We start from the raw sequence: 23,072 nt of genomic DNA, 5'->3' as shown, positions 1-23,072 counted from the left end.
CATTTAGCAGAATGCTCTGATCCGCAGCCACTTACAATCAGTGCAACGAGGGTAAAAACAATGACATAACAATCATTGAAAGATATTCAAAATAGGCTGCAAAAGCAGTGCCAGCCAGAACGACAAATACAACAGTACGTTGTTCTTGGTCTTTCCCCCCCCTCTTCGTTTGCATCTCATGACATATCATTGTACTATATTACAGGACTATATGACCTGGCGGATGCGGTGTATCTTCTTCTCATCAGTCTCGGCGATGTAGAGCACGCCACTGTAGGAGAGGGCAATGGCGGCAGCTCCCTCCAGCATGGTCTGCACCGCCCGCTTGCCCAGCGTGTATTCTATACCCGGCACCTGGCAGTGCATGGGGCGTCCCGCCACGATGCGCACCTGTTGGGACACAGCAACAACACAAGTCAAAGAGACGACCAGTATCTTGGCCAAGGCTTATTCAGACCCAATGTGTCGGTGCATCCTTCCATCTCGCCTTACCCATCATGCATTGTTCCCACTACCAGCATGAACGTATTTGCGTATGTAATAGAAGTGCTCCTATGTGGGAGTGTGACGGTCACCTGTCTGTTCTCAGTGATCTGCAGCACCACGTTGTTGTCCAGGACATAGATGGAATTGTCCATGGGGTTGATGGCCAGAGCTGTGGGCCACTCCAGACGAACCTACAGCAGAGATTAGATTCATTAGGATCCTCATTATCCGACGCCAAGGGAGACAGCTGGCCGTACTGTGGTCCCACACGTAACCAAAAAGACATTGCAGACCCCAAAAACACTGAACAATTTACATCCACTGAAAGGAGAAGAAAAATAAATCAACCAGAACCTTTATTAGCCTGAAGGGGTGAAAACTCTTCGCAAAAGTTCCGTAAAGATGACAGAAACAAACAAATCAACCCACAAAGACAGAACAGATGAGATGTGAGTCTAGTGCTGCTCTGCACCCCCCCTGCCCCCCCCCCCCCTGAGCGTCTGGCTGTGACACTGATGAAGAAGGATCCTTTACTTCTCAGGACTTATACATTGTGTGCTTCGCTCTGATTCAATTTAAATCAGCCACCGGGTCATTCATTACATTTTAAAGACAAACACACACACACACACGCGCACACATGCAGGCCCACACTCACTTACGCATGCACACACGCGCGCACACACACACTCGCACACACACCCCGACACACACCCTGCGAAATGATGCGCTCCCTCATCGCCCGAGGGAAGCAACTCTCTGCTGGCAAAACAAAGAGGAGAGAGAAAGGGAGATGTAAACGTTAAAGTTTTATAGTCTCAACGAGACTTCTCTCTCATTCTCTTTCCATCTCCCGGTGGAGGAGCAGGGTATGCTGGCGGACAAAATGTGATGGTAAAGATGATATGAAGAGAACACACACACACTCCCGCCCCCCAGCCCAACCACCCCCCAAAACACACACACTTCTGCACCATTAGTGTGTTGTAGAGCTCCGGGCACAGCGGTAGTTAGCGATCTGCTGTCTTCGGCGTCTTCACCTCACCCCCGACCCTGAGTGACCTGGCAGGTTAAGCGCTTCAGCAGAGGACCATTAAAAGCTAATGACGCTTTTAGCCTTTAGCTCGACCACATGAAAGCTCTTCCCTGCCAGTTACAGGCCATACATTATACATGGATAAAGCTGAAATAAAGAGACACTATTTGGGCACTTGGTACCATGCAGTGACTGGAAGACAGACTGTGTTTCTTCCTTCGCCTCTCAAAGTGCTACAAATACTTAACCCCTGCTTTTCCCCCCTGTGGGAATGGAAGTGGAGGAAAGTGAAATGACAACAGAGTGTTCCTGTCTATTCAGATGCCCAAATCATCAGCTGGAAGCCAAGGCAGCGCACGGCAGAGTTCAATCGTCAACTTCTCAACATAGCTCCTGGAGAGAGAGAGCTGGAGAGAGAGAGCTGGAGAGAGAGAGCTGGAGAGAGAGAGCTGGAGAGAAAGAAATGGAGAGAGAGAGCTGGAGAGAGAGAGCTGGAGAGAGAGAGCTGGAGAGAGAGAGCTGGAGAGAAAGAAATGGAGAGAGAGAGCTGGAGAGAGAGAGCTAGAGAGAGAGAAATGGAGAGAGAGAGCTAGAGAGAGAGAGTTGGAGAGAGAGCTGGAGAGAGAGAGCTGGAGAGAGAGAGAGAGCTGGAGAGAGAGAGCTAGAGAGAGAGAGTTGGAGAGAGAGCTGGAGAGAGAGAGTTGGAGAGAGAGCTGGAGAGAGAGCTGGAGAGAGAGAGAGCTGGAGAGAGAGAGCTGGAGAGAGAGAGCTAGAGAGAGTTGGAGAGAGTGAGCTGGAGAGAGAGAGAGTGGTATAGCCTTGAAAGCACTGAGGCTTTGGAGGGGAATCCCCTCTCTACAATACAGCATGTGTATGGGAACATTTTATTTCATACCACCTCCATGTTGAGGTGACAGTGGTTGGGGGTTGCAGTGTTTCTGCTGCCTGTTTTAACTGACACAGAGCTGTCTTCGGTTTGTTTTTGCTCCACTGAGTCCCAGGCTGCTTCCCAAATGGCACCCTGTTCCCTATTTAGTGCACTATCTAGGGAATAAGGTGCCATTTGGGACGCACTATACTTCTTCTCCCTCCCTGGCTGGTTGCGCCACACTGTGTCTCTTCCCCATTCTTCCCCCCGGACCCATGGGTACTGCATATATGTTCCTCTCTGAATAACTCAACTCTGTGTTTCTCTCTCTCTTTGTCACAGGGGACTCTCTCCCTCGCTCTGTGATTGTGACAGAGGAGAAGAGGATGGGAAGGAGGAAGAGTGAGTCCAAAGAAGAAAGGAAGAGAGGGATGGAGAGATGGAGAAGAATGATCTGAGCGAATCTGTCTGTCTGTTTTGAGAGACGGGGAATCGGAGGAAGTGAGGTGTAGCGAGGATTGATATAGGGGTAGCTCAGGGCACACACACACACACACACACACACACACACACACACACACACACTGATCTAGCTAGCAGTGGAAGGCACAGGGGACTCAGAGACAACACACCAAATACCTGACTTGCCCACACTGGTTATGCTTCACATTAGTTCAGAACACTGTCAATATACTTTCAGTCAGAAAACTGACATTCTCTTGGGCTCTCTAAGTTTGGCAAAAAAACATCAACAAAACTACCACCATCTAGACAGCACCACCAGCAGCCTATCACTCAAGATAACCCACTTCAGTGCTTCCCTATAAAGCTCAAAATAGCCCACTCTGATTGGATAATCCAGGAAAAGCGCCTCGTAAAACCTCCAATAGGGGAGGCAACTTTCAGGAACAGTATTATGATTGACACATCCTGTTCCCTCTTAATCCTCAGATGATTCCTGTCTTTCAACAATAAAGTGAGATCCAAACCGGACCCTGAAATATCTGGAGTTGGATTTGGCCCTTAGAAAGAGCTGAGGCTGAGGGCCATAGTGCTGTTTGGGGTTGGGGTCAGTTCCATTTCAATTTGGCAATTCGGGAAGTGAACAACTGTAAAACCTCAATTAGATGCCGAGTTTCAAATAATCACCTGTCCCTTTTAATAGCTGAGCAACTGCACACATTTCAGTAAATAAAAGCCTCTTTCAACTAAACGCCGGGTCGAAATGAATTGTTTACAAGGTTTAATGCTTAATTTTTTACATTGAATAATTCAGTAATGACTCTAAAAATTTTGACAATCATCAGTTTATAGCGCCAGTAAGAAACTGCTAGCCATTGACTGCTAACAACTGAGAACTGCTAGTTAACTGACAAGAACAAAAACAGTCAAGAGCTTTGAGAGTACAGAGCCCTAGAAATCGCCAGAACCGACGAAAATGCACAAGGAAAAGTCTTGAATGTTTTTGTTTTTAGATATAATAAGACAAAAGAAACGTGACACAGTGTGTAAATGATAACACACATCAGTGCAGGAAATGTGCAAATGAGCAAAAGCTGTGTGCACTAAGGAAATAGACTCAAATAAAAGCTGTGTGCACTAAGGAAATAGACTCAAATAAAAGCTGTGTGCACTAAGGAAATATACTCAAATAAAAGCTGTGTGCACTAAGGAAATAGACTCAAATAAAAGCTGTGTGCACTAAGGAAATAGACTCAAATAAAAGCTGTGTGCACTAAGGAAATAGACTCAAATAAAAGCCTGTCTTTAATAAGCAACAGTTGTTTTCAGTGATTTAAGCAAATTAAACACCCAGGCTATTATTTAAGTTTTATAGTTCAAATGTTTTTTTTTCTCATTGTGTAATTTCAGTTTACTTCCTGAATTGGTTGAATTGAAATGGAATCATCCCCAACCCTGGCACTGTAATCTACGCCATAGGGCAGAGTTCAGCTGTGTTGGTTGACTGGGGGCAGGTTTGGGGTATAGCGAGCGGCCAGCAGGGGGAGCTTTAGGCCTTTAATAGGCACTGCCACTCAGTAGAGGAGAACACTGGTTCTCTCAGATGAGACAACACCCCTGTCAATACTAGCCAGCCACACCATCTACTACAGTCTACATCAAAGAGGCTATATGGACTGAATGTATATTGCCAAATGTATATAGTAAGGGTGATAGAACCATGTTGGTATATGTATGGCTCTGAACGATGACTCAGGGCCGCCATTAAGATAAAGTGAGTCCAGCAAACATTGGGGGTTTGGTGTGTGTTCGTGTTCAGGTGGATGTCCCTGTGTGCATGTGACCCACCTGTCTGATGTGCATGCTGGTGTCACAGGTCAGGGGTCGTGCTGAGGTGAGGTCGTTGGAGCCCAACAGGGTGGAGATGATCCCGTTACGATCCACCTTCCTGATCATGGTCCCGTCTACGAAGTAGATGTACCCGTTCTTATCTACCGTAATACCTGGAGTAGTGGGACAGAGAGGGAAAGTGATGAGAGGTAAGAAGTAGATGTACCCGTTCTTATCTACCGTAATACCTGGAGTAGTGGGACAGAGAGGGAAAGTGATGAGAGGTAAGAAGAAGATGTACCCGTTCTTATATACCGTAATACCTGGAGTAGTGGAACAGAGAGGGAAAGTGATGAGAGGTAAGAAGTAGATGTACCCGTTCTTATATACCGTAATACCTGGAGTAGTGGAACAGAGAGGGAAAGTGATGAGAGGTAAGAAGTAGATGTACCCGTTCTTATCTACCGTAATACCTGGAGTAGTGGGGCAGAGAGGGAAAGTGATGAGAGGTAAGAAGTAGATGTACCAATTATTATCTACCGTAATACATGGAGTAGAAGCAGAGAGATGGAGACTGAGATATTTGGATGTACAGTACACATACCTGCGTACGTGCACATTCAGTACACATTCAGTACACATTCAGTACACATTCACACAGACATACTATACGCACATACACACTCCTATGTACACGCATGCACGCGCACACACAGCACTTGCCAGCCTGTGTATGTACAACGTGTTTGTGTGTATGAGTGTGGCTTGGGCATTTTTCAGGTCACCGCAGAAGGAAGCACCCGGTGAATAATTCACATGTTGATGTCTAGTAGTGAATTATTTCACAGGGCAGAAGAGGAGGGGAGGAGGGAAAATAATCAATTTTCAGTGCCGTCTCTCCATTTTAAAACCCCCAAAATAGGAACAATAGAATTAAATCAAATCAAATGTGTGAATCCATAACTGTCTCTATTTTGGGGACGAGAGCCTAGAAGAGAGGAGGCAGGGAAGAAAACACCCATGTTTCTGGTGGGATGGAATGAGAGAGAGAGGGAGGGAGGAGCAGGGGGGGTTAGTTCATCTTCACTTCACATCCAAATGGATGAGAAACAGACTGTTGCTATGGTTGCGACAACAGCGGCTAAAAGCAACTTCTCTCCCTCCTTTCTCCTTTCTAGTGTGTGTATCGGAGGAGGGTCCGCGCTCCTGAGGCGGTGTGTTCACCTGCTCCACTGCTGATCCCGTAGGAAGGGGGAGGGTGAAGGGGAAGAGGGATGGGGAGGGGGAGGAGGGGGGGTGAAGGGGAAGAGGGATATGGAGGGGGAGGAGGGTCCGCACTCCTGAGGCGGTGTGTTCACCTGCTCCACTGCTGATCCCGTAGGGAGGGGGAGGAGGGGGGGGCGGGGGGGTGAAGGGGGAGGGGGAGGAGGGGGGTTGAAGGGGAAGAGGGATATGGAGGGGGAGGAGGGGGGGGGGGGGGGTGAAGGGGAAGAGGGGTGGGGAGGGGGAGGAGGGGGAGGTGAAGAGGAAGAGGGGTGGGGAGGGGGAGGAGAGAAAGAATGGATGGGAGAGGAGGGGTGTTAAAAAACCCTGCCGCATTCCGTCATGACCAGCAAGCTAATCAAAGGAGAGACAGATGAAGATAGGAAGAGGATGGAATGAGAGGAGGAAGAGGGAGGGAGGAGAGAAGAGAGGGAGGAGGTGATAAGAGATGCTGAGTGGAGAGGGTGGGATGAAAAGAAGGGAGAATAGGAGAGGAGTGGCAAGGCTGAGAGGCGGCATGTTGGAAATGAAAACACTCTCGCTCTCTCTTCTCTCCATCCCCCTCTCTCTCTAAGCCATCTGCTGCTAGCGACGGCTCGCTAACATTTATTTGCATTTCTCTACTCTCTCTTTCCCTCTCTCACACGTTACCGCCCTCCTAATGGTCTTCCGACTCGCTCTCTAACTGCAGTTTAACAGGCAACTGTGTGCGTGTGTGTGTGTGTGAGAGAGAGATAATGTGTGTGTGTGTGAGAGAGAGATAGTGTGTGTGTGTGTCTAAAGGCTCTCTCCATTAAAATCTAGACTAAAAGCTTGTGCCTGCCAAAATCTCCCAGCTACTGCTCAGCCACCTCTCACCTCATTACCGCCGGGGTGTGTGTGTGATAGTCACACCTGTGGGTTACAGACAGGTTTTATGGGGGCTGGCTGGTGCGGCGGGACAGACAGACTGACAGATTGCCTGAAGCGGAGTGTTGGAGGCCATACTAAGTGAGTATGTGGGAAGTTTCTGTCAGTCTGAGTCTGTGTGGTTATGTTCTAATGCCATGGTAGTATAATGGTAGTATAATGGTAGTATATTGGTAGCATAAAGGTAGTATAATGGTAGCATAATGGTAGTATATTGGTAGCATAATGGTAGTATAATGGTAGCATAATGGTAGCATAATGGTAGTATAATGGTAGCATAATGGTAAAATAATGGTAGTATAATGGTAGCATAATGGTAGTATAATGGGGATGGAAGCTTGCCGGGTAAGAGTGCTTAAGCTTTTACCAAGGGCTGGTCTGTTTTTCTCTACAGGGAACTGTGCATGAATTATATGCCAGACCATATAATGTGTGTGTGTGTGTCTGTGTCTGTGTCTGTGTCTGTGTCTGTGTCTGTGTCTGTGTGTGTGTCTGTGTGTGTGTGTGTCTGTGTGTGTGTCTGTGTCTGTGTCTGTGTCTGTTTCTGTGTGTGTGTGTGTGTGTGTGTGTGTGTGTGTGTGTGTGTGTGTGTGTGTGTGTGTGTGTGTGTGTGTGTGTGTCTGTGTGTGTCTGTGTGTGTGTGTGTGTGTGTGTGTGTGTGTGCATTTTTGTTGGCGTCTGTACCAATGTCCTGTGTAGTTGTGTGTTTCTCTGTACAGGACACTGTAAATGTATTATGTCAATCAATTTGTTGTCTGTACCAATTTTCAGCATGTGGCAGTGTGTGTGCGTGTGTCTATTCCTCTGTCATCCTACCTTTGGGCCCCATGAGGAGGGCCTCTGTGGCCACGCCCCCGTCCCCGCAGCGTGCCTCGTCGAAGGGGGGACACTGCTCCCCGGTACCAGCCACCACCTCTCCGTTCTGGAGCAGCTCCTTGGTGCCCGTCAGGACCTTGGGACGGTAGATACGGCGGGAGTTGGTGTCTGACACGTACAGCTGCCCCGTAACCGGGTCCGTCGCCAGGTAGTACCGGTGGGCCGGGTTGTTGCTACGGAAAACAAAGTGGAGGAAGAGTTGACAGTTCGGGACAGTGAATTGCGACACTACAGAACTCACACTACAGCCACACTTCACATAAAGATACCGTACCACCAACAAGGAAACTAAGCAAATGAACACTGAAAATGACAGAAGGGTTCAGGCTGCTGCATTCGTGTTGTGAAAGACCAGAGGGAAGATGAGAGTGCAGCGTCCATTTTGTGCCTGTGGTACATCATACTAGAAGTGTTAGAGGAGGGGGCACACGGTTCCACAGTGGCATATGGCCTCAGCCGGGATGAACCTAACGCGATGCGACTGCCGATCACTATCGTCTGACGCGCTCCTAATGATGCCCAGTAATCTGTCACATTCGCTCCATCATCGCCTGCTTGGTGAGCTGGGCGCCGGCGGTTGCCGTAGCGATTGATGAAAGTCAACAACTGATCAACGGGTGTCAATTAGGATGGCTTAAAATAGGGGGAAGGACCCAGACACCTCATACCAAGGACAGGCTGGCTGTTTCTAATGACACACTCATGGCTAGAGACCGAGAGATACAGAGAGACACTGTATATAGACATAATATGACATTTGAAATGTCTATATTCTTTTGGAACTTTTGTGAGTGTAATGTTTACTGTTACATTTTTATAGTTTATTTCACGCTTGTTTATTGTCTATTTCACTTGCTTTTGCAATGTAAACATATAAAAGCCCTTAAATTGAGAGAGAGAGAGAGAGAGAGAGAGAGAGAGAGAGAGAGAGAGAGACAGAGAGAGAGAGAGAGACAGAGAGAGACAGAGAGACAGAGAGAGAGACAGAGAGACAGAGAGAGACAGAGAGAGAGAGAGACAGAGGGAGAGAGACAGATGGAGAGAGAGAGACAGAGAGAGACAGAGAGAGAGAGAAAGAGACAGAGAGAGACAGAGAGAGACAGAGAGACAGAGGGAGAGAGACAGAGTGAGAGAGAGAGAGACAGAGAGAGACAGAGAGACAGAGGGAGAGAGAGAGAGACAGAGACAGAGAGAGACAGAGAGAGAGAGAGAGAGAGAGAGAGAGAGAGAGAGAGAGAGAGAGAGAGAGAGAGAGAGAGGGAGGCCTACATGATATATAGCCAAGATAAACAGAATAATATATATATATATTGTTTTTAAACATTGGAGGAAGGTCTACTTTTGGAGCATTTGACTGTCTTTGCACTTTGCTCTCACTGACACTCCACTGTTCTCCTAGTGCCCACTTCACTTCCAGGTAAAAGTAGACAGGAAAACATTCTGGGAAGTAGCGAACGCAGAGGCTTGGCTTTGAATATGAATCTGTCGTCAGCGATTACTCAGTCAGAGCGAGAACGGTTACGAAGCAGTGTCACTTCGGGGCAGGAGTAAAGAAAACGGGGAGACAGACACCCCCACTCCTCCATATTGAGGTGAATCTTTCCATTTCTTTGACAAATATGACGAGGCAGGTGTTTCTTTGTCACTGTGGGCTAAAGACAAGAAGGATTTACACAGAGGCAAACACAGAGGCAAACACAGAGGCAAACAGATAACAAGAAGCTGAAGGTCAAAAGACAAACATCATTGAATGATAACAAATGTGTGTGTGCATGACTGTGTGTTCACGTGGATCCTCCTTCATTAGAATGGCTCTGAGGAGGTTTGAGGTCAATAGTCTCTCCAGTTTACAAAGCTCAGCAGAGCAAGGGAGTCAATAACGCTAGACTTAATGATACTCCCAAATAGAGCGAGACGTCTGGGTGTGTGTGTGTGTCTGTGTGTGTCTGTATGTGTCTGGGTGTATGTGTGTGTGTCTGTACCGTGTGTGTATGCGTGTGTGTGTGTGTGTGTGTGTGTGTCTGTGTGTCTGTACCGTGTGTGTATGTGTGTGTGTCTGTGTGTGTGTCTGGGTGTATGTCTGTACCGTGTGTGTATGCGTGTGTGTGTGTGTGTGTCTGTGTGTGTGTGTATGTGTGTGGGTGTATGTGTGTGTGTGTCTGTACCATGTGTGTATGTGTGTGTGTGTCTGTACCGTGTGTGTATGTGTCTGAGTGTATGTGTGTGTGTGTGTACCGTGTGTGTATGCTTGTGTGTGTGTCTGTGTGTGTGTGTATGTGTCTGGGTGTATGTGTGTGTGTCTGTACCGTGTGTGTATGCTTGTGTGTGTGTGTATGTGTCTGTGTGTGTGTGTATGTGTGTGGATGTATGTGTGTGTGTCTGTACCATGTGTGTATGTGTCTGGTTGTATGTGTGTGTGTCTGTACCATGTGTGTATGCGTGTGTGTGCGTGTGAGGGTCTAGGATGAATGCATCTGACACTAAAGGAGTCTCTGTGATGCATTAGACGCCTCGCAAATGAATGGCCCCAAAATGGTTATTAATTCATTACCATGAATTCATAATGGAACATTATTATTGTTACCCTGAAGTATTGAGGAATGAAAGAGTGGCTGGGGACCCATTTCTATTTTCACCATTACTGTTACTTTCCATTTTCACCATTACTGTTACTTTCTATTTTCACCATTACTGTTACTTTCTATTTTCACCATTACTGTTACTTTCTATTTTCACCATTACTGTTACTTTCTATTTTCACCATTACTGTTACTTTCCATTTTCACCATTACTGTTACTTTCTATTTTCACCATTACTGTTACTTTCTATTTTCACCATTACTGTTACTTTCTATTTTCACCATTACTGTTACTTTCTATTTTCACCATTACTGTTACTTTCTGTTACTTTCTATTTTCACCATTACTGAAACTATATTACCAGGCCCAGTTATTCCTACATTATCATCATGAGGGAATGTTCTTCATCTCCTCTGATCATTGTCCAGATATTCCACCCCTCTCGTTCTCCTTGCTGCTGGGTCCCCATCATCCTTTGATGACAGCACAGCACATGACGTCTGACGTATTAAGAATAGGCCTGATTTAGTGCAAACCAACGCTAGTCAGGGACAAAGACAGAGAGAGCACCTCTGAGCGCCACCATAGTTCCTCCTCTCCTCTCTCCTCTGAACACCACCATAGTTCCTCCTCTCCATCTAGACTTGACCCCGTGTCTTGTCCTCACTCCTCTTTGTCAAAGGGCCCCAACCGTACAACAGAGAAGTATTGAGTTGAAAACAGACCCCTCAAAACGTTTTGCTAGTTAGCGTTTTTTGTTGTTGTTGCTAGTTAGCGATTTCATAAAAGTGTTAAGTTGTCTTTTACAATGTACAAAACAACAACTAGTGGGTTCTGGATGGTTCCAGCAGGTTTGTAGGCAGATAAAGGAGTCCGATTCGCCGAGAGCTGATGTCGGCCAATCCGCTAGAATGATTCTGAAATCCCTCCAAAGCCTTTATATAGTGACTGTATTCTATGGACGAGCTGCCACTAGGGTTTACACAGGGTACAGAGAGAGAGAGAGGGAAACAAGACTGGTATGGATCTGTGGTACATGGTTATATTGTTACTGAGGCTTACCTATGTCTGAAATCTTTATTTCTTAGAAAAGCGGAAGCAGAAGGGAACAAGAAAGAGAGAAAAAAAGAGATAACAGAAGAGTGTTGGTTAGTCAGACTGGAGAACACACAGAAAGAGAGAGATAATAGAAGTGTTGGTTAGTCAGACTGGAGAACACACAGAAAGAGAGAGATAATAGAAGAGTGTTGGTTAGTCAGACTGGAGAACACACAGAAAGAGAGAGATAATAGAAGAGTGTTGGTTAGTCAGACTGGAGAACACACAGAAAGAGAGAGATAGTAGAAGAGTGTTGGTTAGTCAGACTGGAGAACACACAGAAAGAGAGAGATAATAGAAGAGTGTTGGTTAGTCAGACTGGAGAACACACAGAAAGAGAGAGATAATAGAAGAGTGTTGGTTAGTCAGACTGGAGAACACACAGAAAGAGAGAGATAATAGAAGTGTTGGTTAGTCAGACTGGAGAACACACAGAAAGAGAGAGATAATAGAAGAGTGTTGGTTAGTCAGACTGGAGAACACACAGAAAGAGAGAGATAATAGAAGAGTGTTGGTTAGTCAGACTGGAGAACACACAGAAAGAGAGAGATAATAGAAGAGTGTTGGTTAGTCAGACTGGAGAACACACAGAAAGAGAGAGATAATAGAAGAGTGTTGGTTAGTCAGACTGGAGAACACACAGAAAGAGAGAGATAATAGAAGAGTGTTGGTTAGTCAGACTGGAGAACACACAGAAAGAGAGAGATAATATAAGAGTGTTGGTTAGTCAGACTGGAGAACACACAGAAAGAGAGAGATAATAGAAGAGTGTTGGTTAGTCAGGATGGAGAACACACAGAAAGAGAGAGATAATAGAAGAGTGTTGGTTAGTCAGACTGGAGAACACACAGAAAGAGAGAGATAATAGAAGAGTGTTGGTTAGTCAGACTGGAGAACACACAGAAAGAGAGAGATAATAGAATAGTGTTGGTTAGTCAGACTGGAGAACACACAGAAAGAGAGAGATAATAGAAGAGTGTTGGTTAGTCAGACTGGAGAACACACAGAAAGAGAGAGATAATAGAAGAGTTTTGGTTAGTCAGACTGGAGAACACACAGAAAGAGAGAGATAATAGAAGTGTTGGCTAGTCAGACTGGAGAACACACAGAAAGAGAGAGATAATAGAAGAGTTTTGGTTAGTCAGACTGGAGAACACACAGAAAGAGAGAGATAATAGAAGTGTTGGCTAGTCCGGATGGAGAACACACAGAACGAGAGAGATAATAGAAGTGTTGGCTAGTCAGGATGGAGAACACACAGAAAGAGAGAGATGTTTTCACACACACACACACACACACACACACACACACACACACACACACACACACACACACACACACACACACACATACAAGTTGTCATACACACGGACACATTAACATACAGTACACATTTACTGTCAAAGGCAGTCAAAGAGTTAGACACCCCCCCCACACACACACAGCCGTCCACCTGGGAGCTAGTGTTTGCGTTAGCATGAATGGTTCACCTGGGAGGTAGCATTAGCGTGCCAGACTTGTGCTCCAGGTTAACAGGCTCATAATGGCCTATTGATTGTGTTCCTGACAATGAAAAGGCAGGGCCTAAACAACAGCATTAGCACCCCCGGTGACTAGCCAGGACGCTGGAATTACTGTATATGCCAAGGCTGCGGAGTGACTTTTCATTTATAATACACATGCAAACACGCACACACACATGCATGCGCATAAGTGCGCGCACACACACTCTTTCTCTCTCTCTTTTTCTAATTAGTAAATTTAATTTACAGGACTGGGCATTACCCATCAAGCCTAATAATGAAATTGAGTTAAGCCTGGGTGCATTACAGTGTGCTGGGCAAAGAGAGAGACAGAGAGAGAGAGACAGAAAGAGAGAGACAGAAAGAGAGAGAGAGAGAGAGAGAGAGAGCGAGACAGAGAGAGAGAGACAGTAAGAGAGAGACAGAAAGAGAGAGACAGAAAGAGAGAGCGAGAGACAGAGAGAGAGAGACAGTAAGAGAGAGACAGAAAGAGAGAGAGACAGGAAGAGAGAGAGAACGAGAGAGAGAGCGAGAGCAAGAGAAAGAGCGCGAGAGAGAGCGAGAGAGAGAGAAAGTAAGAGAGAGACAGAAAGAGAGAGACAGAAAGAGAGAGAGAGAGACAGTAAGAGAGAGAGAGAAAGAGAGAGAGAGAGAGAGAGAGAGCAATAGTGTTGTTCTTGTATACATGATTATATGTACTATTATTATTATTACTATTGAAATGAACTGTATTTCATTATCCTCATCACATTGTACTGTATTTACTGAAATGCTGTAGCCTACCACTATACTGCTTTGGCAATATCAACAAATTGAATTTCATGCCAATAAAGTTGAATTAGAGAGAGATTGAGAGAGAGACAGGGGCGGATTTGTAGCCCTGTGTTTGGTCACATTTGCATGGAAGGGTGAGAGCATCAGTGAGGAAAGAGAGAAAGCAAGAGAAGGAGAAGCTGGAGAAGAAAGAGGCAGACGATATATTTCCTCAGGGTAAAATGTGAGAAGGTCATTTATGAGCAGTGTGTGTACATAACAGGGCTAAAATTAGGTTAGGTTAGAGGAGAGGCTGTGTGTGTGTGTGTGTGTGTGTGTGTGTGTGTGTGTGTGTGTGTGTGTGTGTGTGCCTTCCATAACATCTCTGTATCTCATCATTGTAAATGACCAGATAAGACTGACCACACTCCACATGTAGTGAGTGTGAAATTGCATTTTTACTGAAACAAATCAATGTGTGTGTATCAGGTGGTAGCTCTTGTGTCATCCAGCCATCCATCACTGAATTCTCCTGCCCATCTCCCTTCCCCAAACCATCGTTTGAGGGCCTGGCAACCTGAGCTCCACCCCTTCAATCCATCCATCCATCCACCCAACCAACACCACTCACACGCCCCACCTCCATCCATCCCTCTTTCTCTACACATGCATGTTAGTCATTCATCAGAAGTAGGTAAAACAAGAAAATTGCAAAAGTAAAACCATCTTCAAGAAATAAAGCCCCTCAACAGCGGTTTGATTCAGACCAAAGGAAAAGTCCAACAAATAGACTGTTTTTCCCCCTCTCTCTCCGTCCTTACCTGAGCTCCATCACACTGGTGACGTTCCCAGAGGGGAAGATGCGTCGGATGTAGTTGAAGTCCCCGACGAAGAGGCTCCCGTCGGCGCCACAGGCCAGCGCCACGGGGGCCAGCAGCTTGTTGCCCTCCGCCTGGCCGTTACAGCTTGGGCACGAGATGCTGCGGCGCCGGCCGTTACCCATGATGCTGCTGATCACCGGGGGCTGCTGGGAGATGAACACGTTCTCACCATTGCCCTTGTACAGGATGCCTGGAATGGGGGGGAGAGGGAGGGGGAGGAAGGGTGGGAGATGGAGAGGAAGATTAGTTGCTGTGTCAAAGTCGTGTGTCATTGTGATGAGTGGAAGATTGACGGAAAATAAGCAAATTGTTGTTGTTGGCTTATACATGTAGCTTTTTGTTCATTTGTGTAATTTCGGAACTTCCATGTTCGCCACAAATTACAAAAATGGAGGTGAAGCATATTTAAACTGTAAAGTATTATCAGATAACATTTTATACGTAGAAGGAATATGATTTGGTGTGTTGCAAACGTGGCCGAGGGATCAACGTAACACTCTGAATGCCCAGTAGTTGCAACAGTTTCACTTGGCCAGATGATCACCACAGGGAAATCAAATCAAAGCCTTACACACTTCTCTCTTTCACTCTCTCTTTTATAGAACAAATTCAGGCCAATGTTGTTTTTCCTTTTTAAACTCAACACCACTTCCTGTTAATCCTCGCCCCGAGGCTAACCAGCTATGCAGCCAGGAAATAAACACTCACTGCTTTAAAATTAGACTCACTTCACACACACACACACACACACACACACACACACACACACACACACACACACACACACACACACACACACACACACACACACACACACACACACACACACACACACACACACCATTTCACCAAAAATGTGTAATTAATACAGGCTTTGAATATTGTATTTATCAGATGATTTTCACCTCTGTGAGAAAGTGATCTGAAGGAAATGTAGCAGGGTTTAAATGGGTTGATACCACAGCTGCTCCTGTTGTCATGATTACGGGCTTTTGATCATTGGGATGTTCATTTACGTGGTGCCGGGACCGAGGGCAGGTTTTTATCTGGTAATGGTGGTCGTTTGGAATCGATAAATGGTGTTAGCGCAGGTGTATGGTGCTGGGACTGGGTGTTAGGGCTGGGGTGATGAGGGTGTTATGAGAGTGGGGCTCCCTGGGTAGGTGTTGCCTGACCTTGCACTTCTCTCTCTTTCCATTCAATTCAATGGGCTTTATTGGCATGGGAAACATACAGTATGTTCTCTCTTTCCTCTCAACAGGGTTTCATAGGATCACACAGCGTGGGAGATGAAAAGATGCATGTGTGTGTCACCACACATTTAAGAACATGACGCCTCCCCCACCAGTAACACACAACAGGGTGCTGATTTGAAAAAACTGTTGAAAGACAAAGGAGTTAAATGGGATCAGCCGTAGGTGTCGTTTTCAAAGCAGCGATATGTAAAAACCAACTGCATAGTATAAAGTGCAGTACTTCAAACCACTGCTATTCTGAAACAGCCTCTATCAATACATACATCTGTATATAAAAACAAACAAAAATATCATTTCTAGATTAAAAGAAATGTGATAATCAAAATCATGACTTATGTAGCTAGCAATAAAAATTGCGGACAACTAAAATAATAATTACAGCTACTTGATTATCAGCATATTCATGGACGCATAACTTATATATGATAAGGTAATAAGGTAATAAAACTCTTAATAATGTGTTGAAAATACTACATACAAAATTACAACATTAATATTGTTCTGATTACTAGCTATACTAATTGTAATACTTATGACAATAATTATTAAATCATATTGTATTAATTCAATACATCATCATTTAAAAAATGACATTAAATACTTTTAAATCATACTATAATATTGTATCTAAATAATATTAGAATAATGACTAAGTACAGTATCATTAGTGTTATCACCCATATCAATAGCTTCCTCAACAATGTATTTATCTTTGCAAATACATAACTATTTAATTACTGCTCTCATTATCATCAATTATTCCCCTCCGGCAGTAAAGGAAATAGCTACCAAATCAATACAATTGCAGCTTGTTAATCAATCATTCTATTCTCTCAGGTCTGGTGCCTTGACATTGTCCCTGTCTCAGGTTCCTTTCTGCTCCCTATACTTAGTGCATGAATTGGGCCAGTAATGGGCACCTCTAACTTCTTATTGAATATTCACTCTAGAATATCAACCCTGGTATAGTCAAATTAAAATGAGTGCTTGCGCCTAAAATTATTTTGGGCAGTTTGAACACTATGGAAATGTTTTGGGAATATTGTGGGGATATATTGGGATGTTTTGGGAAGATTTTGGGGATATATGGGGATGTATTGGGAATATTGTGGAGATATATGGGGATGTTTAGGGAATATTTTGGTGATGTTTTGGGAATATTATGGGGATATATGGGGATGTTTTGGAAATATTGTGGAGATATATGGGGATGTTTTGGGAATATTGTGGAGATATATGGGGATGTTTTGGGAATATTGTGGAGATATATGGGGATGTATTGGGAATATTGTGGAGATATATGGGGATGTTTAGGGAATATTTTGGGGATGTTTTGGGAATATTATGGGGTTATATAGGGATGTTTTTGGAATATTTTGGGGATATATGAGGATGTTTTGGGAATATTATGGGGATATATGGGGATGTTTTTGGAATATTTTGGGGATGTTTTGGGAATATTGTGGGGACATATGGGGATGTTTTGGGAATATTATGGGGATTTATGGGAATGTTGTTATACTAAGCTCCCCCCAGGATGTACTGAGCTTACCTCTGTGCTGTGCCATGCCCTGTCTCCTGAGGGCCATTGGAACAAACACACGCCCTGTACCATTACCTACAGGCCCTGGCCCACTCTGCCCACCCGTGCCCAGAGATCGGCACTGATTGGAATAGTTTCTGATTGGCTGTGGGGGAATGAGAGCAGTCTATGGTAGGCTGAATGAGAGATAAAGAGAGAGAGGAAGAGAAAGTGGCAGAGGGTGCTGCTGTATGGATTTTGGCTGTGTGATGTAACCAGTGGGGTTGTGTTGGATCCAAAACACTGGGGCTTAATATCCGGCCTGAGGATATGGTGATGGAGGGGAGAGGGGCTTTGGCGGCACGAGTGGTGTTCTGGTAACCGCTTGGCTAATAACAACAGGAACTAATGCTAGAGGCAGTGTGTCAGTTCATTGGGTAGCCTACAGCCAGGCTTTAGAAAGACCAAAATAAAGAACAAAGTGAAAAAAAATAAAACAAATAATACACGTTGAAAAAGATTTGTAAAACTATAGTTCTACAACATGTAGTCTTGTTTTGACGTTGTTACTTTCCTCCGTTTCTTTATGATCAGCACCCCTGCTGACGAGGCCTAACAGCGGATCAAATAGACTGGACCTGTCCATCAACACACAGGGGGTCTTTTATCTGTGCCGGAGCGAGGTGTGGTGCGTGTACCAGGCAGCAAGGTGTGGAGTAGAGTGGGAGAGCGGGGGAGAGAGAGGGAGAGGGGAAGCCTTTGATCTTTATTTCATGGCTCTGGTTGGATCAAGGACATCGGGAGAGAGACAAGGGTCGGAGGGAATCACGGACGGCAAACCCAGCCGTGTTGTGGCGTGGCCGAGCGATACGAAATAGAATAACGAATGTCAGACGGAGGGAAAACGTGAGTGTACATACACATCGATGCACAGACAACAAACAAAATGAAAGTATGTAAAGTACACGGAGACAGTGTACATTATACCGATGTAATGTACACATTCAAACACCTACTTTAAGGTCCCCAAGCTCCCTTCACAGTCTCAGGATTGAATGGTTGGCTGGCTGTACAACATAGGCAGTTATTGCTTTTAAGTAGCAAGACAAAAGATTTAAGTGCCTTTGAACGGGGTATGGTAGTAGGTGCCAGGCGCTCCGGTTTGAGTCAAAAACTGAAACGCTGCTGGGTTTTTCACACTCAACAGTTTCCCATGTGTATCAGGAATGGTCCACCACCCAAAGGACATCCAGCCAACTTGGCACAACTTTGGGAAGCATTGGAGTCAACATGGGCCAGCATCCCTGTGGAACACTTTCGACACCTTGAGTCCATTCCCCGATGAATTGAGGCTGTTCTGAGGGCAAAAGGGGGTGCAACGCAGTTTTAGGAAGGTGTTCCTAATGTTTTGTCCACTCAGTGTATATTCTGTAAAAGGCATGTGTGATATCTTATTTGGAAAAGTGTCACTACAAGCTTTCCATGTTTGTATTACTCTACAATAAATATGCAAGGATTTTCCCCCCTGTAATATACACTGATCAAAAAAATAAACGCAAAGTAAAGTGTTGGTCCCATGTTTCACGAGGTGAAATAAAATGTTCCATACGCACGTTTTTTATTCCTCTCAAATGTTGTACCAAAATGTGTTTCCATCCCTGTTAGTGAGAATTTATCCTTTGCCAAGATCATCCATCCACCTGACAGGTGTGGCACATCAAGAAGCTGATTAAACAGCATGATCTTTACACAGTCATGTGAAATCCATAGATAAAGAAAATCATTTATTTCAGTTGACTGATTTCCTTATATGTACTGTAACTCAGTTGCATTTATATTTTTTATATATTTTTTTGTTTTTATATTTCAAGGGCTTGTGAGAGAGAGTGAAGAAAATAGAGATAAATAGCAGGAGAGAGAGAGAGAGAGAGAGAGAGAGAGAGAGAGAGAGAGAGAGAGAGAGAGAGAAAGAGAGGGAGAAAGTGAGAGAAAGAGAGAGAGAGAAAGAGAGAGAGAGAGAGAGAGAGGGAGAAAGAGAGAGAGAGAGAGAGAGAAAGAGAGAGAAAGAGAGAGAGAGAGAGAGAGAGAGAGAGAGAGGGGGAGAAAAAGAGAGAAAGAGAGAGAGAGAGAGAGAGAGAGAGAGAAAGAAAGAGCGCGAGAGACTGCTGTCATCTTCAGAGCTCGCAAATACGCCTCAACCACAGCCTCTCTTTCTCATTCCTCTTTTTCTTTTTCTCGTTCTTTAGTATGTTTAGCAGAACTCAGAGGACAGAAAGACAGAGAGAGAGAGAGAGAGAGAGAGAGTGAGAAAGGAGGGGGATGGAGAGAACCCTTCCTCTTACAGAGGACAACTAAAAGCAGCGGCACCAAAGTTATTCCACTGGGAACCAAAAGGCAGTGCAAACAGGACCAAGTCTTGGTGTAGTTATTTTGGACGGAGAGGGGGAAGAGATGAAGAGAGGGATGGATGGAGGAGAAGATAGGAGGAAAAAGGGGGGCTTTTGCTTCAAAGAAAGTACTTCAAAGGATGGCGTCACGCTGTGTGCCTTAAATTATTCACGTCGGGCAACATGTTGGAATTCTGCGCAGTCGCTTTGCCGCTTGCTAGGTTTATTAACCGCTAGATGAATGACGCCATCTTAGAGAGAAACCCCTCTGTGAGTGAGCACCCGCACAACGAGGGTCTGCACCGCCAGCCCGAACCCCAAACCAACAGTAGCCAAGCACCGAACCCCCAGCTGAACCCCCTAAATCTCAGGTAGCTAGTTCGCCTAGCGCCCTCTGATCACCAGGAGCTTTCATCGATTAGCTGATTGAGCGGAGTTAGCGGTTAGCGATAGCAGTAGCGGCTGCGATGGATTGTGCTGAGTGGAGCTAGCGTTAGCTATTGCAGGGCGGGCGGCTCAGCGCTGTGCCTGTTTGAAAAGATGATGTGATTGGGTGATTGGGACTGTGGAGCGGTTTGGATAGTGTGTGTGTGTGTGTGTGTGCTGGAGTGGCCTAACAAAGACGGATTGGGGCTGAGAAAGCACACACTGTATATTAACACAGGTAGCAATCCCCACCAGCTGCATACATATGGTTTAGTCTCCTCTGAGAGATGTTCTGCAGGAGTTGAACTCCTATAGCAGAGTAATTGGGAACATGGTCTGCGTCCCTAATGGACATGAACAGTAACTCCTCCCTGAGGAACCACGGACACGGTCACATTAGTGTAACAATGCAATAGGTCTGTATGGGGAATTACAACATCAGGGTAACAAGGGGTTAATATAATCCTCTGGTTCTGCCTGAATGCATGCATTATGAACGAGTGTGTGTTTGTGTGTGTCTGGGCGCGAACGAGTAGAGACGGTAAAATATGCTCGTACACATTTTCCATCATTGAGACGGAGAGAAAGCGAGAGGATAACCGTCTTGGGGGCGTGTCAGAGATAATCAGCATAATGCGCTGTGATGGAGATTAGACCTGGAACCCGGCCCGCTCGAAATATTTACAATACGGAAGCTGACATCAGAGTTAAACGGAAGACCACGACATCAGTGTTTTGGGTTGATTGTAAATGCAAATGAAAAAGGATTGGAAGAGTATTGTTTTCCTGAGGACTGCAGTGCATTGTCCATGGATGGACACTACAGTTATATTCTATTCCATGTCCAGCCATGGCTCTTTGAGGCGCTGGCCTTGACATTGAAGCCGTTAACACTAGAACGGCTAAGACGGTCAATCAGGACGTTTTACATTCGGTCATTTCAATAACTTCATTTCATTGAAAACCTTGAACGCACCGATCCTAAATATGTGTATTCTAAACTCTAGCAATCCTTTGAGACAAATATAATAAAATAGAAAAAAAGGTTTCTGGGCATTTTATCCTCAAAGCGCCATTAGCATAGCCTAGCATAGCATAGCCTGTTAAATAGTCTAATAGCCAGTCTAATACATCCATGTAATATTAACAATCAAAGAAATCCATTCATATTTAGTTTAGGAAGGTCATAAAAAAACATTATAGAAGACCATTTATTTAAAAGAACAGAATAGCATGTTTTGAGTTGTATTTATCTGTGTTTAGTAGGCTATGGCTGCTAATGATGCCAATGAAATCAACGTGCTAGTTAGGCAGACATCACAGGCCCTGCCCTACCACAGTCAACACACATATATTTCACAGTAGGAACATAATGGAATATTACAGAAATAACCCAAATGGTTATTGCTGATTATCACCAGGACTCAAACGAGGAACACGGCACGTGGAGCTGCGGTTATTCTAGGAAAAAGTTTAATTTTTGAAAGAGAGACCATCCACACAGTTTGTAGAGTGGTTTGGCAAAAATAGATTGATTAGAAACCTTGGCTCTTTCTGATAGGGTACAGCAACCCAAACGTCTGGCCTGCATGGAACTCTGCACACACACACACACACACACACACACACACACGCACACACACACACACACACACACACACACACACACACACACACACACACACACACACACACACACACACACACACACCTCCCACTCTCAGGTGGGATTTCTGCCCTAGTCACCCTTCACCCCTATATTCCTCTCTATCAGGAAAGCATTAGGTGTGCGGGTGTGTGTGTGTGTGTGTGTGTATGTGCGCATTTGTAAACACACCACATCTCCTTTTGGTGTGTGAGGGGAAATCAACAATAACAAATGAACAGGGTCCTGGGTAGGAAAACGACTCAATCATTTTGGCCCTGGACTGACCTACCAGGGAAAACACCACAGTGGCCAGGTGCTGTGTGTGTAGCATGTGTAGTGTGTGTGTGTTGTATATGTGTGTTTGTGTGTGTAGATGATCTATTGATTTAATTGAAAAAAACTGCAACCCATGTGTGTTTTAGCGTGTGTAAAAGCGTGGAACAAAATGTGTGTGATTATTGTCCAATCCGGTACAGTGCTGGTCAATAGTCATTAACCAAAATGTATTTCCCATAATAATCCTTGTCACTGCTTCTCCCGCCTGTCTTTCTGTGATAAACACCATAGTAGGTTGGTATTTCACACTAGATGCTTGTCCACGCTTTATCTAGGTAATGGCTATAAGAGCTTTATCCAGGTAATGGCTATAAGAGCTTTATCTAGGTAATGGCTATAAGAGCTTTATCTAGGTAATGGCTATAAGAGCTTTATCTAGGTAATGGCTATAAGAGCTTTATCCAGGTAATGGCTATAAGAGCTTTATCTAAGTAATGGCTATAAGAGCTTTATCTAGGTAATGGCTATAAGAGCTTTATCCAGGTAATGGCTATAAGAGTTTAATCTAGGTAATGGCTATAAAAACTTAATCTAGGTAATGGCTATAAGAGTTTAATCTAGGCATTACCTAGATACAAACTTAATCTAGGTAATGGCTATAAGAGCTTAATCTAGGTAATGGCTATAAGAGCTTTATCCAGGTAATGGCTATAAGAGTTTAATCTAGGTAATGGCTATAAGAGCTTTATCCAGGTAATGGCTATAAGAGCTTTATCCAGGTAATGGCTATAAGAGCTTTATCTAGGTAATGGCTATAAGAGCTTTATCCAGGTAATGGCTATACAAGTTTAATCTAGGTAATGGCTATAAAAACTTAATCTAGGTAATCGCTATAAGAGTTTAATCTAGGCATTACCTAGATAAAAACGTAATCTAGGTAATGGCTATAAGAGCTTAATCTAGGTAATGGCTATTAGAGCTTAATCTAGGTA

General features: G+C 44.7%; 1 protein-coding gene across 4 annotated transcripts in view; it reads right to left on the bottom strand.

Moving 5' to 3' along the window:
• The window catches only part of LOC139374734 (teneurin-3), a 320,057-nt gene that overhangs the window by 19,707 nt on the left and 277,278 nt on the right, over positions 1-23,072 (bottom strand). For 3 of the 4 annotated variants that reach the window (XM_071115855.1, XM_071115856.1, XM_071115858.1), the window contains 6 exons: positions 14,506-14,755; positions 11,373-11,393; positions 7,671-7,903; positions 4,701-4,855; positions 576-677; positions 217-390 (listed from right to left, as the gene is read on the bottom strand). In XM_071115855.1, coding sequence (XP_070971956.1) covers positions 217-390; positions 576-677; positions 4,701-4,855; positions 7,671-7,903; positions 11,373-11,393; positions 14,506-14,755 — 935 coding nt within the window. The remainder of the gene's footprint in view (positions 1-216; positions 391-575; positions 678-4,700; positions 4,856-7,670; positions 7,904-11,372; positions 11,394-14,505; positions 14,756-23,072) is intronic. The other variant, XM_071115857.1, reaches the window with a different exon arrangement.

Source organism: Oncorhynchus clarkii, chromosome 19, assembly GCF_045791955.1.
Source record: "Oncorhynchus clarkii lewisi isolate Uvic-CL-2024 chromosome 19, UVic_Ocla_1.0, whole genome shotgun sequence".
NCBI lineage: Eukaryota > Metazoa > Chordata > Actinopteri > Salmoniformes > Salmonidae > Oncorhynchus > Oncorhynchus clarkii.
The sequence above is the reverse complement of the archived record's forward strand: the minus strand, read 5'-3'. Positions and strand labels throughout refer to the sequence as shown.